The sequence below is a fragment of the Pithys albifrons genome, chromosome 11, assembly GCF_047495875.1.
Source record: "Pithys albifrons albifrons isolate INPA30051 chromosome 11, PitAlb_v1, whole genome shotgun sequence".
In the NCBI taxonomy this organism is placed as follows: Eukaryota; Metazoa; Chordata; class Aves; order Passeriformes; family Thamnophilidae; genus Pithys; species Pithys albifrons.
In genome coordinates, this window is record NC_092468.1 from 25,616,442 (window position 1) to 25,629,432 (window position 12,991).

The 12,991-nt window shown below is 49.7% G+C and overlaps 1 protein-coding gene across 6 annotated transcripts in view; it reads left to right on the forward strand.

Moving 5' to 3' along the window:
* Positions 1-322: 322 nt before the first annotated feature.
* The window catches only part of VEPH1 (ventricular zone expressed PH domain containing 1), a 67,654-nt gene continuing 54,985 nt past the window's right edge, over positions 323-12,991 (forward strand). The window contains exons 1-8 of one of the 6 annotated variants that reach the window (XM_071566555.1): positions 341-634; positions 2,215-2,442; positions 3,226-3,270; positions 5,708-5,843; positions 6,451-6,701; positions 7,119-7,374; positions 8,926-9,141; positions 12,020-12,194. In XM_071566555.1, coding sequence (XP_071422656.1) covers positions 7,237-7,374; positions 8,926-9,141; positions 12,020-12,194 — 529 coding nt within the window. In that variant the 5' untranslated portion in view covers positions 341-634; positions 2,215-2,442; positions 3,226-3,270; ... (1 more) ...; positions 6,451-6,701; positions 7,119-7,236. Of the gene's footprint in view, positions 635-2,214; positions 2,443-3,225; positions 3,271-5,707; positions 5,844-6,450; positions 6,702-7,118; positions 7,375-8,925; positions 9,142-12,019; positions 12,195-12,991 lie in introns of all 6 variants that reach the window. The other 5 variants (XM_071566556.1, XM_071566558.1, XM_071566559.1 and 2 more) reach the window with 5 other exon arrangements.

Here is a 12,991-nt window from a genome sequence, read left to right on the forward strand (position 1 = left end):
TCTTGGGGTGTTCAGGTCCTGGGCACTGGTTCCACCTGGGCAGTTCCACTTGGGAAGGGCTGGCTGAAGTTCTAGGAGTTGGGGAGATGCCACAAGTGTCAGGGGAAAGGAGGGATTTCCTCCAGTGACCTGCTCCTTCCTGGTCCTTCTTTGGGCTCCAGTTCCTCCAGAGACACCGACAGGGTCCGACCTTCCCACCAGCCCTGGAGAAGAGGCCCCATAACTAATATTAACTTCTGCAATTTCCTCGTTACTCTTAAGCAAGTTATTAATTAACTGAATGTAACCACTGGCTGTTGATAAATCCCTTAAACTAATTCAAATTCCCTGTGGAGCTGGGAGCATTTCCCCTGAGCTGCTGCTGGAGCTGGGTGGGTGAGGAGCTGGTGTGGGTCTGGGGTTGAGCCCTGGAGTTGGGGAAAAGGCAGAGAAGGTTTTTGTTTGCTTGATGCCACATGCCAACTCCAGGGTGACTGCACGGCTGGATTGGCAGGGCTGTGCCAGCAGCTCACATTCCAGAGGCAGAGGGGGATGGAAGGGCACTGACAACTGCACGGATCCGAGCCCAACTTCTCCAAAGAGCCACAATTTGCCTTCAATTATTAATGTTTTTCAGAGGGTTCTCTTCTGAGAGGTATGAATAACTTAATATGTGTTCATGTAGCATTTGCAATGGTGAATAAATTAATGAGAGGGAAGAAGCTGAGTAGCAGGTCCAAGTATTAAATAATGGAAGAGGTTTTTGAGGAAATGTAGCCATTAATAGTGTGACTGTTGCTGGGTTTTCTCTGAGTGCAGAGCTGTGGGTTTGAGGTGCACAAACGTGTTAGTGATGCTGTGAGTTGGCTGCAGGTGCCCCAGAAAGCAAAGGCAGTGCCCGTGTGTGTGAGTGTGGACATGAACCTGCAGTGCCCCTGGACTGTCCTGGGGCTCAGGAGTGTCCCCTGTGCCCCTGCCCAGGGGGCACTTTGTCTGTCCCCTGTGCCCCTGCCCAGGGGGCACTTTGTCTGTCCCCTGTGCCCCTGCCCAGGGGGCACTTTGTCTGTCCCCTGTGCCCCTGCCCGGGGGGGCGCTTTGTCTGTCCCCTGTGCCCCTGCCCGGGGGGGCGCTTTGTCTGTCCCCTGTGCCCCTGCCCGGGGGGCACTTTGTCTGTCCCCTGTGCCCCTGCCCAGGGGGCACTTTGTCTGTCCCCTGTGCTGTAGAATGCAGGTCTGACTTTGGGGCACTTTGCCATGCTGGGAGCTGTGGGGTCCTGTTAAACTGGGAGCTGCAGAGACACTGGAGTGGATTCCCAAGTACCTGGGAGGAACTTCAGGCTGTTCAATGATTGTTCAGGGGCTGCTGTTTCAGGAGACTTTGAGGTTCAGTGGTTGTGCATTTATTTATTTATTGCTCTAGTCCAATTTTTGCTGCCAGAGGGGCATTTTTCATGCCAGGATTCCTGTTCTGACCCTTTCCTGTGGTCCCTCATGCTCTGCCCCATCTACTCCCTCACTCTCTTTAGACAGAAATACATATTATTCCCTTTGTAACATTTTAAACCAAATTCTTTTTCTGTAACATCACTACAGGCTTGAAAATATGTCACAGCTATAAAAGCTTGTTAAGCAGCACTTAAAAATGAGCAGCTTTTGACAGCCCCACCGTGACAGTGAGTGAATTGCTGTTTGCTACCAAGTAATTTATCCCATCTTGGCAGTGTGGTGGGTAGTTTAGTGTAGTATTTTAATATCATTAAAATATTTAGACATGGAATTCTTACAAGTCTGTCTTCCTGAGGTTTAAAAATGCTAAGTCTGATGAAGTGTTATACATAATGTGTGCTGAAACAGCAGGGAAATTTGGGATTTCTCATATTCTAAAACCTACAGACAACTGTCTTGACAGCACATAAATTATCAAGTAGATATTTATTTAAAAAAAAGGATCAAGTTGTCTGTTTGCACAAGCAGCAGTTGGCAAGTTCATCAGTCTGTTCTTCTCTCTCTGTATCAGTGGGGTCTGTGTGGACTGGGCAGCCAAAACTGGCTCAGAGCTGTGGATTCTGCTCCCTGCAAGCAGCTTCTGTCCCCCAGAACATGCTGGGCAAAGCAGTCTGAGCCAGGGGAGAGTCATCCACACCTCTGGAAGGCCCCTGGCCCTGCTCAGACTGGAGGTGGAACAGCCCCTGGGATGCTCCTCACAGGCTCCATCACTCCTCTGGTTGTTTTCCAGGTGCCTCCAGAAGGATTTTGCTTCCTTGGGGCTGAGAGCTGGATGTTGAGAGCAAATCAAACCCCAGGACTGCAGCAGGGTGTTTCATTAGCAAACCCCAGTTTTGAGCCCAGCCTAATTAAGAGACTTCATCATTTATTGTGTCATCATCAGGCCAGCTCAGCATCCACAGGATTTGGAGACATGAAGTGTGGAAACCTGTCATGACAGAGAAAACCAGAGAGGCTGGTAGGAAACAAAGCTTGTCTTGTGGGAAGAGTTTCAGTATATGCAGCTGATCCCATGGGAACTGTTGGAGTCTGTTCACCCTCTGTGAAAATGATGCTCTTGCAATATAATCTTTAATCCTTTTCTTTCACTGAAAAATGTGAGAACTTTATTTCCCAGTTTTGAAAGAATGCTCTGTTTTAGTGAGGAAATGCTTTTCAAACAAAAAAAAAATCACATTATTAGTGTAACATGGAGGGAAACGTTCCCTGAAATATCTGTGATATTCTGGCTATAAATTGCATGTGTGAGTGTTCTGGAAAATGCATCCAGGCCTCTTCTTTCCCCTGGGTGGGTGCAGGGGGGAAGGAATTGTCCAACAGTCTTGGGGATATCACAAACTCCTGTAATTGCTGGAGACAGAAATTCCACAGAATTTTCCTGTGAGATTGGGAAGAGGAATTTCTAGAGAAAGGAATTTTACCTCAAATTCAAGAATTTCTTTGGAGGTTATTCTAACCTTGCTCATGTTCATGGAAAAGGAAAATAAGCTGCAATAGGCAATCGTTGAAACCATTTGTCCCTCTGAGGGGATGGAGATCCAAGCCTGGCTCTGGTCACTCCACGTGTGAAGAACATCCCCAGCCCCCAGGGCTTGGCAGAGCTGCTGTCCTGCTCTCTGGGGGACAGTGCTAAGGGTTAACCCTGGCTGGGAGCCCCAGGTGCTCTCCTGCTGTGCTGGGTTTGTCTGCACACACCGTGCTGAAAGGCAGAGCCACTGATTCTTTTCTCCTGCTCTCCCAGAGCCTCCTTCACCCAGAGCCCTGAGCATCGACACAGCTCTGCCAGGTAAGGCCATGGCTTTCATTGCTTCCTTTGCCTTTCCACAGCTGGTCAGAGCTCCGGGCTCTGCTTTGAGGTCACCACAGGACCTCCCAATTCCTCAACACCAAACTCTCCACTCAAAGGGGAATTCTCACATTACTTTCCTCTGCCTTGTAATTTAAGTTCCTTTTTTGAGCCGGGTGCTCATTTTGTGCCTTTGAGATTTCTGTCTCCAATATTCCCTTGTTCTTGCCTTGTGTTCATCCAAGAGCTTTGGCTCCTGGTCCTTGAGCAGGGAACAGGAGTCTCACGTGGGAGCTGTGCTGCAGCTCTGCAGGAGAACCACGTGTGGTGCCCATGGCAAATTGGGTGTCACAGAGGACAGGGGGCTTGGGAAGGGCTGGAGTAACTGGATTCCCTTGGCAGCCCTGGCTGTGCCCTGGGTTTGGAGCATCCCCATGCTCAGTGCAGCTCCTGCAAGTGAGCAAAGCAGGGGAGGGATCCCCTCAGGTTCACTAAACATGAACAACTCCGTGCCTTGGGTTTCCTAAAATTCCTTAAACACAGGGGAGGTTTTCCTGATTTGTGTTGTGCAGCATGGAACTGGATTAACAATAATTTTCTGTGGGTCTTTGAAGGTTGTGTTCTGTTTGCAGTGGGATAACACCCATAAAATCAAGCAACCATATTTACATTTCAAGTCTTTCACAAGTTAAGGGTTATTTAATTTTTTGTAGGCTTTCCTTAGCTGCAAATATAAAAAATTTTATCCTCTCACTTCCTCTTTGGTTTAAAAGAGATTTTTTTTCCCTGTCCTTCTAATGTCATTCTGCAGGATCTGAATTCCTGATTAACTGTGAGACTCAGCCTTTTAGCTGAAAGTTCAATTGGCTTTTGGATGCCCTTAGGTCCAACTGCCCTTTTACATGGAATTTTTATTGTTAATCTTCTGTTATTGGGGGAATTATTTTGCAAACAGACCAGTTCAGTCCCTTCAAGCTCCCAAACCTGTCAGGCTGCCTTTTATTCTGATTGCTTGTGATAAGGAGCTTTGGTAAGAGTGCTGTGCCTGCAGCAAGTGGAGACACTCACCTTGGAGGGGAACAGCTTCAAGGTCCCAGGGAACGTGTGGCTCTTTCAGCTTGTCGTGAAAAGGGGAGGGAGGTGTTGAAAGTCAGATCAGACCCTTGAATTAGAGCTGGGGCTGCACCCCAAGGCAGGGGGAATGGCCTGTGTTACACACTGAGGCTTTTTCCTGCATAGCCATGGCTTGGAATTGGTTCCAAGAGCTGCAGTTCCTGCCTTGTTCCCCGTGTTTTGGCCATGGGAAGGTGTGGATTCCTGCTGGGAACCACCTCAGCTGCAGTGCCAGTGAGGAGACAGGTGGGATGGACAAGCCTGGGCAAGCCCCTGTTCCTCTTCCACTTCTTGTGTGTGTGGAACAGAAACACAATGAATGAGAAGATGCTGATGGGTGATGTGGAGTGGAGGTGATGTGGCCTCAGGGTGATGGAACACCTCAGGAACCACACTCTGAAGCAATTGCATCATCCAACTTGACTCCTTAAAAGAAAAGACAATTAAAGCTGCTATTTTATAAGGCCCATGATGGGTTTCCCTTTTTCCCAGTGCCAGCTGGGGAAAGGACAAACAGTCCAACCTGGTGAGCAGGGAGGTGCTGAGGAACAGCCCCCTCCTCTCCATGCCCGTGCCAGGGAAGTCTCTGAGCCCTTCACAGCATTAAGATTTGCTGTAATTCCAGTTCAGAGATCTCATAGTAACTGTTTTTCTATGTTGTCCTTAGTGGGGTCTATAAAACTTCCACCAGAAGTGTCAGTTCAGGCAGAGATCAGGATCTCTCTGAGAAACTCTGCACAAACACACCCAGTGGAACACCATTTGCACAAGGCCAAGGATCACAGAACATCCTGAGCTGGGAGGGACCCCCAAGGCTGGTGGAGCTCCAGCCCTGGAGAAGGGGCTGCAGCTGATGGGAGGGAGGGCTCAGTGGCTCTTCCTTCCTGCAGCATTTTATCATGTTCTGCTGTGCAGCTTCTGAGGGTGAGGTGAAAAGCCAGAGCAAACTTCAGGTCCTCTTTGGTGCTCGTGTAAAGGTTACAGAACGACAGCATTTATTCCTCTGGGCAGAAAATCTCCTCTGTGACAGGTCTGTTCACTTGTTCTTTGCCTTTCAAAGGCTGTGAGCTTGCTGAGGGTTTTCCCCTCCTTCCCAGGGCAGTGTAGCTTTCCCTAACACAGAGAGGTCTGTTTTCTCCGTCAAAAACAACTACCCTCAAGTGGAGTCGGCTTTGTCTTAGCCCTGCAAACAGAGCAGCTCATTCAGAGATAAGGCCTCTCTGCATTTGGGTTCCTGTGGTCACCTGACAGAGCCACGGGGAACTTTTAGGCTGCTTTACTCTGCATTCCTGAAATGCCTCTCCCCTGGCACTGCAATGAGCAGCTCCAGGTTCGCTCCTCCGGAGCCTCCTGCCCGCTGTGCCCTCGGATGGTGCCCAGAGAGCAAAGCCAGGGGGCAGGCTCTGTGCCCAGAGAACCTTCACCCGACCCTGAGGATGGCCTGGGGGAGCCCTGAACAGGTAACACATCCCTTTGTGGCCGTGGCTTTTGGAGCGTTTGGTTTTGAAGTTGAGCATTGTTGAGTGTGATGGTCCCTGAGCTCAGCTCAGCCCTTGAGCCCAGCCTGGCCCCCTGAGCTCAGCTCAGCCCAGCCCAGCCCTGCCCCCTGAGCTCAGCCCAGCCCAGGCCTGCCCCCTGAGCTCAGCCCAGCTCAGCCCAGCCCAGGCCTGCCCCCTGAGCTCAGCCCAGCTCAGCCCAGCCCAGGCCTGCCCCCTGAGCTCAGCCCAGCCCAGCTCAGCCCAGCCCAGCCCTGCCCCCTGAGCTCAGCCCAGCCCAGCCCTGCCCCCTGAGCTCAGCCCAGCCCAGCCCTGCCCCCTGAGCTCAGCCCAGCCCAGCCCTGCCCCCTGAGCTCAGCCCAGCCCAGCCCTGCCCCCTGAGCTCAGCCCAGCCCAGCCCTGCCCCCTGAGCTCAGCCCAGCTCAGCCCAGCCCAGCTCATCCCGGCCCCCTGAGCTCAGCCCAGCCCAGCCCTGCCCCTCGGTGGGGTCTCTGGGGCTCTCAGCAGGATCCAGCCTGCTGTGCCTCGGGCTTTGCAGTCCTGGTAGCTCCTTTCTGCTTTTCTGTTATAGTTGTGATGAAAAGACCACAGGAATCATTTTGGCACCAAAACTGGGTGTTTTTTCCTAAACAAGAATAGTTGTCTTCTCCATCTTACTCATGAAGTGTTTCTGGGGTGAGGACACAACAGAGAGCAAGGGCAGAGGCTTCCCCCCTGCTGGAGCTCTGCTCTGCTGCTGCCCATGGAAAGCTGCTTTGTGGCCTCATCAGCTGCTCCAGTGCCCACCTGCTCAGGGATACCTGCTGAAATGAAAAACCTTAGGTTTGTGCATTAAACTCTGTAATGTTCAGCTAATGTTAAGCTGTTTGGTGCTTGAGGGTGAAAATTCTTTAGGCAGAAGGAGGTGAGACCCTGGCACAGGTGCACAGAGAAGCTGTGGCTGCCCCTGGATCTCTGGAATTGTCCAAGGCCAGGTTGGACAGGGCTTGGAGCACCCTGGGCTGGTGGGAGGTGTCCCTGCCCAGGGCAGGGGTGGCACTGGGTGGGCTTTGAGGTCCTTCCAATCCAAACTGTTCTGAGATTCCATGATCCTGAAAGGTCCTTCAACATGTGCTTTGTGGGCACGTGCTTAAGGATGTCCCTGACTTGGGTGTCCTGGCTGAGCCTTTCACACACCATTGCAAAGTCTCTGCTGAACTGTGACATGACCACCAATGGATTTTTCTCATTTTGTTTTAGATTGGGGCCAGGGAAGTCTTGAAATACACCCGAGATTTATTCTTCGTATTCAACTGACTGCTGCTCCCCCATCTGAGTGGGTCCTGCCCATGGTGCCCTCAGGGGGCTGAGCACAGCCATGCACCAGCTTTTTGGGCTGGTTCTGGCCCAGAAGGACCTCTCCAGGGCAGGGGACCTGTTCTCCTTGGAGGATGCTGACATCGAAGGAAGCCTCTCCGAAGCTCTGGAACAAATCAGGATCATTAGCTCAGCTGCAGTAAGTGAAACACTGTCCAGGACAATTTTCAGGAGGTTCAATATATTGTACAGATAAGATATTGAAGATGATACACTTTGCTCTTTGGGGTTTTTTTTTGAAACTTAAATTGTGTAAGATTTGAAAATGTGGTAACAAGGTCCAGTTCCCACCAGCTGAATTTTATTTAAAGATATTTCAAATTCATCTTTATCATAATTTTTATTAAATAATTATTTGAAGCATGTTAAAGATTAATGTGATATTGCATAATCCATACCTTCATAGTGATAAGAATTAAGGCCTAAACCTGATTTGTGGAATAAAGACTCTCTATCCAATAAGGTTACAGAGAGGGACGTTTATTCCAGGCCCGGGTGCAGGGGGGAAGCTCCTCCAAAAACCTGCACACCTGGTTAACAACTTGTTTAGATGCAAGTGATATATTCATTATTTCTTCATGCATAAACATTATTTTCTTAGAAAAGGCAGGGTTATTAAAATGAGTTCTAAGAACTGATTTCCATCTTCTCCGCCCCATCTGCTTCTTTCTTTCCTCCTGGGAATTGGGGGCGAGGGGCTCTGGTGGTCTTTGGGGATGAAGTTTGGAGTCTTCCTCATGTGTCCCTTTTACCTTTGCCTCAAAACTGCCCCAAACTGGCTCTGTTGGCAACTATAACTGGTCTAATTGGTGAATTTCTCTAGCCTGCTCTTTTGACATATCTTCTGATTTACCTTTGTTTCAAATGGTGTCCAGTCTGTTTTAGTTAGTACAAGAAATCCCCAAGGGCCCTCAGTGTAGAAGCTTCAAGGACAGGTCCCACACATCTGTACTTTATGATTTATGCCAATGCTAAGCTGCTTTATATAAAGTGATTTTTGTAATAACTATTAAGCAAATTCTGTGATGGATGTATCGATGAATAATATTATCAATCAATAAGGACAAGTCCCTCCAATCAGTACAAACCAATTTCTGTATTCAATCACACTCAGTGTTTGTTGTAAAAGTGCGAGTGGAGACTCTGGACCATTTCCAGAACTTTGTGCCTTCAGGTTGACTTTGTGAGCTCCCTGACACCCAGTTCCCCCCTTTGCTTTGTGCCAGGATAAAATAAACAATAAATAACACAGGGGAAAAGGGACACCACACACAGACCAGTGTGATCAATGAATGTCCACTTTGTTACACACTGCACGTGGTTTGTATGGGGTTAAGGCTACATTCTGTTGGTTAAGGCTTTGAATGGGGTTAAGGCTACATTCTGTTGGCTGAATTGAACCTCACACCATCTAATTGCAAATCCCAATTGGTTATAAACCATCTCTCACAAATCCAGTGTTTGGGTGAACTCGTCCTGACTGTTTTCAGGAACATCTCTGGTGTTGTATGGGAAACCTGAGGGGTTCTCATGAGAAACCCCTGGGGAGTTGCTGAGAACTCCTGGGGAGTGATTTCTCCTTTACCAAACACCAGCAGCTGTGGCCTTGATCATTCTCAGCTGCTTCCAGCCTCACAGGGTCCATCCAGACCTGAATTGCTCACCTCTGGTTTTCCCGTACCTGCCCCAGGACTACCGTGGCGATGCCAACGCGCAGGCGGTGGTGGAGATCTGCGTGACCCGCATCACGGCGGCGCTGCGGGCACCGGCGGCGCTGGAGCGGCACTGCCCGGCCCTCCTGGCGCTCTGGGAGCACTGCCTGGAGCGCAGCCTGCGGGCACGGGGGGCACAGCGCGACGCCCCGCACGCCAAGATCGCCTCGGACATCATGAGCTGCATCCTGCAGGTGAGGCTGAGCCCAGGGGCCCTCGGGGCACGGGCAGTTTGAGAGTCTAAAATGCATTTGGACCTTTTGTTTTTCCCTTGGGTGCATGGGAGTGATTGATTGTGTTTCAAACCAAGAGATTGCCCCCAAGTGTTAATTTACAGAGCAGTGACACATCCCCTGAGGATTAGGGGTACAGCAGGGGTTGTGTCCCCTCCACCTTCCTCTGGGAATGGCTGGATTTCATAGGGAGCACACTTTGAGGTGGGCAGTGCCCTCCTGGAGGGGTTGGATTTCATAGGGACCACACTTTGAGGTGGGCAGTGCCCTCCTGGAGGGGTTGGATTTCATAGGGAGCACACTTTGAGGTGGGCAGTGCCCTCCTGGAGGGGTTGGATTTCATAGGGACCACACTTTGAGGTGGGCAGTGCCCTCCTGGAGGGGTTGGGTTTCATAGGGAGCACACTTTGAGGTGGGCAGTGCCCTCCTGGAGGGGTTGGGTTTCATAGGGACCACACTTTGAGGTGGGCAGTGCCCTCCTGGAGGGGTTGGATTTCATAGGGACCACACTTTGAGGTGGGCAGTGCCCTCCTGGAGGGGTTGGATTTCATAGGGACCACACTTTGAGGTGGGCAGTGCCCTCCTGGAGGGGTTGGATTTCATAGGGATCACACTTTGAGGTGGGCAGTGCCCTCCTGGAGGGGTTGGATTTCATAAGGACCACACTTTGAGGTGGGCAGTGCCCTCCTGGAGGGGTTGGATTTCATAGGGACCACACTTTGAGGTGGGCAGTGCCCTCCTGGAGGGGTTGGATTTCATAGGGAGCACACTTTGAGGTGGGCAGTGCCCTCCTGGAGGGGTTGGATTTCATAGGGACCACACTTTGAGGTGGGCAGTGCCCTCCTGGAGGGGTTGGATTTCATAGGGAGCACACTTTGAGGTGGGCAGTGCCCTCCTGGAGGGGTTGGATTTCATAGGGAGCACACTTTGAGGGGGGCAGTGCCCTCCTGGAGGGGTTGGATTTCATAAGGACCACACTTTGAGGTGGGCAGTGCCCTCCTGGAGGGGTTGGGGGGCAATGCATTCCTGGAGGAAAAAACCCAACAAAAACAAAAAACAAACAAACAAAAACAGTCCTAAAATGAGGGATTTGTACAATGTATCAGCAATGGTTGAGCTGTAATGAAGCTCACGAGGAGCTGACTCTCCCAGCAGGTCCCTGTTGGATGAACATCAGGGAGGTCCCCAAGGTCTGCAAACATCACTACATGTGCTCTTTATTATCCCCTTCCCATTTTCTGACTGTGCATTCAGGCCCTGATATTTGTCATGGGGCAAATGAAACCTTCCTGCTCCCATCTAAATTCCAGCCTTTTCTCAAATAAGTATTTTATCTTTATTGTAGGGGGGAAAATATTGTTCTTGGGAATGTTCTTAGATCTTTTAAATTCAATCCAAGGCCCAAATCTTATCTTCCCTTTCTGGTGTGGGGAGTAGCAGAGCAGAACTTGGAGGCAGACTTGGCTCCTGCTCAGTGGTGCCTCTCAGCCAAACATAACGAGGCATTATGTTGATTTGAACGTGCTGCTGCATAAAGCTCTATTTATTTTAAGGGCTTTTCTCCTCAGAGATGCAGGTTTTTTGTCCCATAGATGTTGCCAAAATGATCAATCTTGACATTGAGTTTCTGCAGCCCCTTCTTCTTTAGGGGTCTCTGAAAGGGGCTGTCCAATGCTCGGCAAGTCTCTGTTGCAAGGACAAATCCACAGAACCTCTGTGGAATATGGAATAACAGATTTGGGGTTTCTCAGTCTACATTGATTTGTTTTCAGTGCTGCTCCAGAAGGAAAGTCCAGACAGTCTGATCTGCCTTGCTTTGCACTGTTTGTTGCTCTCTGAAACATCTGGGCTCCAGTGGTTGCCTGTGATTTCAGATGCTAATTAAATATCATCATATTGCAGGGTTATTTTCAAACCCAGGGATGTGCTCCAGTTTCAAAGGGCTGTTCAGAAGTCAGAGCAGAGGAGAGGAAGGCACAGCTTAAGGAGGCTCCAGAGAGGATGTGTCTCCTCAGTCACACACAAGCACATCCCTCTGGCTCCAAGGGCTGTTCTGGGTGGGAACCTGAGGGCTGAGAGATGTTTAGAGTTTGTACACACAATTTCATGTATAAAAATAGTAGCAGAAAACCTTTCCTGACCTTAATGTCAAAACCCAAGTCAACCCTTCTGGAGTTTCCTAAAGAGATTTGTGGCTGTCCCATCCCTGGGAGTGTCCAAGGCCAGGTTGGATGGGGCTTGGGAAGGTGCCCCTGCCCATGGCAGGGGGTGGCACTGGGTGGGCTTTAAGGTCCCTTCCAACCCAAACCATTCCATGATTCAGTGAGTTTAAAAAAAATGGCAATCTTAATTATTCCAGGATAATTAATGACCAATACCACAGCCATTGCACTGTGAGGAAGTGTCCCAGTGCACCTGCTGGCAGTGACTGCTCCAAGGTGTTTCTGGTGCTTTGGGATGAAAATTCCCTGCTCTCTGTGGATGAAGGAGAAGCCTCCGCTGCCTTCTCAGAGAGCACCAGCCTTGACATGTGTCATTAGAAGTGTTACAGCAATTAGCATTTAATTAGTGCACTTTGCATCCCACTTTCTCCTTCTCTAGCAAAAGACAAAAAAGGTGCATTATGAGCATTGCCTGGTGCAAGAGTTTTAAATTTATTTGCTCTCTCACATCTTCCTTCAGTGGTGCTGCTGAAACATAACCTTCCTTGACATGTTTTTTTTTCCTCTTTTCCCCTGTTTTAATTTTCTTCTTCCTCCTCTGCTCAGCACAAGACTTTATATTAATGGATTTTTTTTTCAGTTGCTGATTTTTCACTGTTTTTTTTGTGTTTTTGCAGAATTACAACCGACCTGCAGTCATGGCCTTGGCTGTTCCAGTGGCAGTGAAGTTTCTCCAGAGGGGCAACAAGGAGCTGTGCAGGAACATGTCCAGTTACCTGTCCTTGGCTGCGATTGCCCAAGTGGATCTGCTGGCTGAGCACACGGACACCATTGTCAGGAGTGTCCTCCAAGGTATGACCATGGAGATTTGGGGGTGGCCCTCTGGTGTGCTCAGCAGGGCAGGGAGGATGTTGTTAGGGAAACTTGGGATTCCGCCCCAAAGGTTTGGGATTCTGCCCCAAAGGTTTGGGATTCCGCCCCAAAGGTTTGGGATTCCGCCCCAAAGGTTTGGGATTCCGCCCCAAAGGTTTGGGATTCCGCCCCAAAGGTTTGGGATTCCGCCCCAAAGGTTTGGGATTCCGCCCCAAAGGTTTGGGATTCCGCCCCAAAGGTTTGGGATTCCGCCCCAAAGGTTTGGGATTCCGCCCCAAAGGTTTGGGATTCCGCCCCAAAGGTTTGGGATTCCGCCCCAAAGGTTTGGGATTCCGCCCCAAAGGTTTGGGATTCCGCCCCAAAGGTTTGGGATTCTAAAGATCTGGAACCCTTCTGGTAGGAAAGGACCCCAAAGATCATCAATTCACCCATTAACAGCCACATTATACCTAACAACATAAGACATGTTTGTACAAAGCAGGCACATGGACATACCTATAAATGTGATAAAATCCAATAACAAATTATCAAGGAATATGGGAATTCACTGAGCCTTGCTGAGGTTTCCTTATGGATTGGATGACCCCCAGGGCAGGAAATCCAGCTGTGCTTGTTAATATTTTGTGCTAATGGACTCCAAATTATCAGCCCTGATATGAGGCACCAGTTGTGGAGCTCCATCCTTTGTATTAGTGTCACTGGCAAACCTCCAAAGTATAAATGGGGATGAAATTAATCCCATTCTGTGGCAAAACAGTCAGATGTAAGATAGAAGA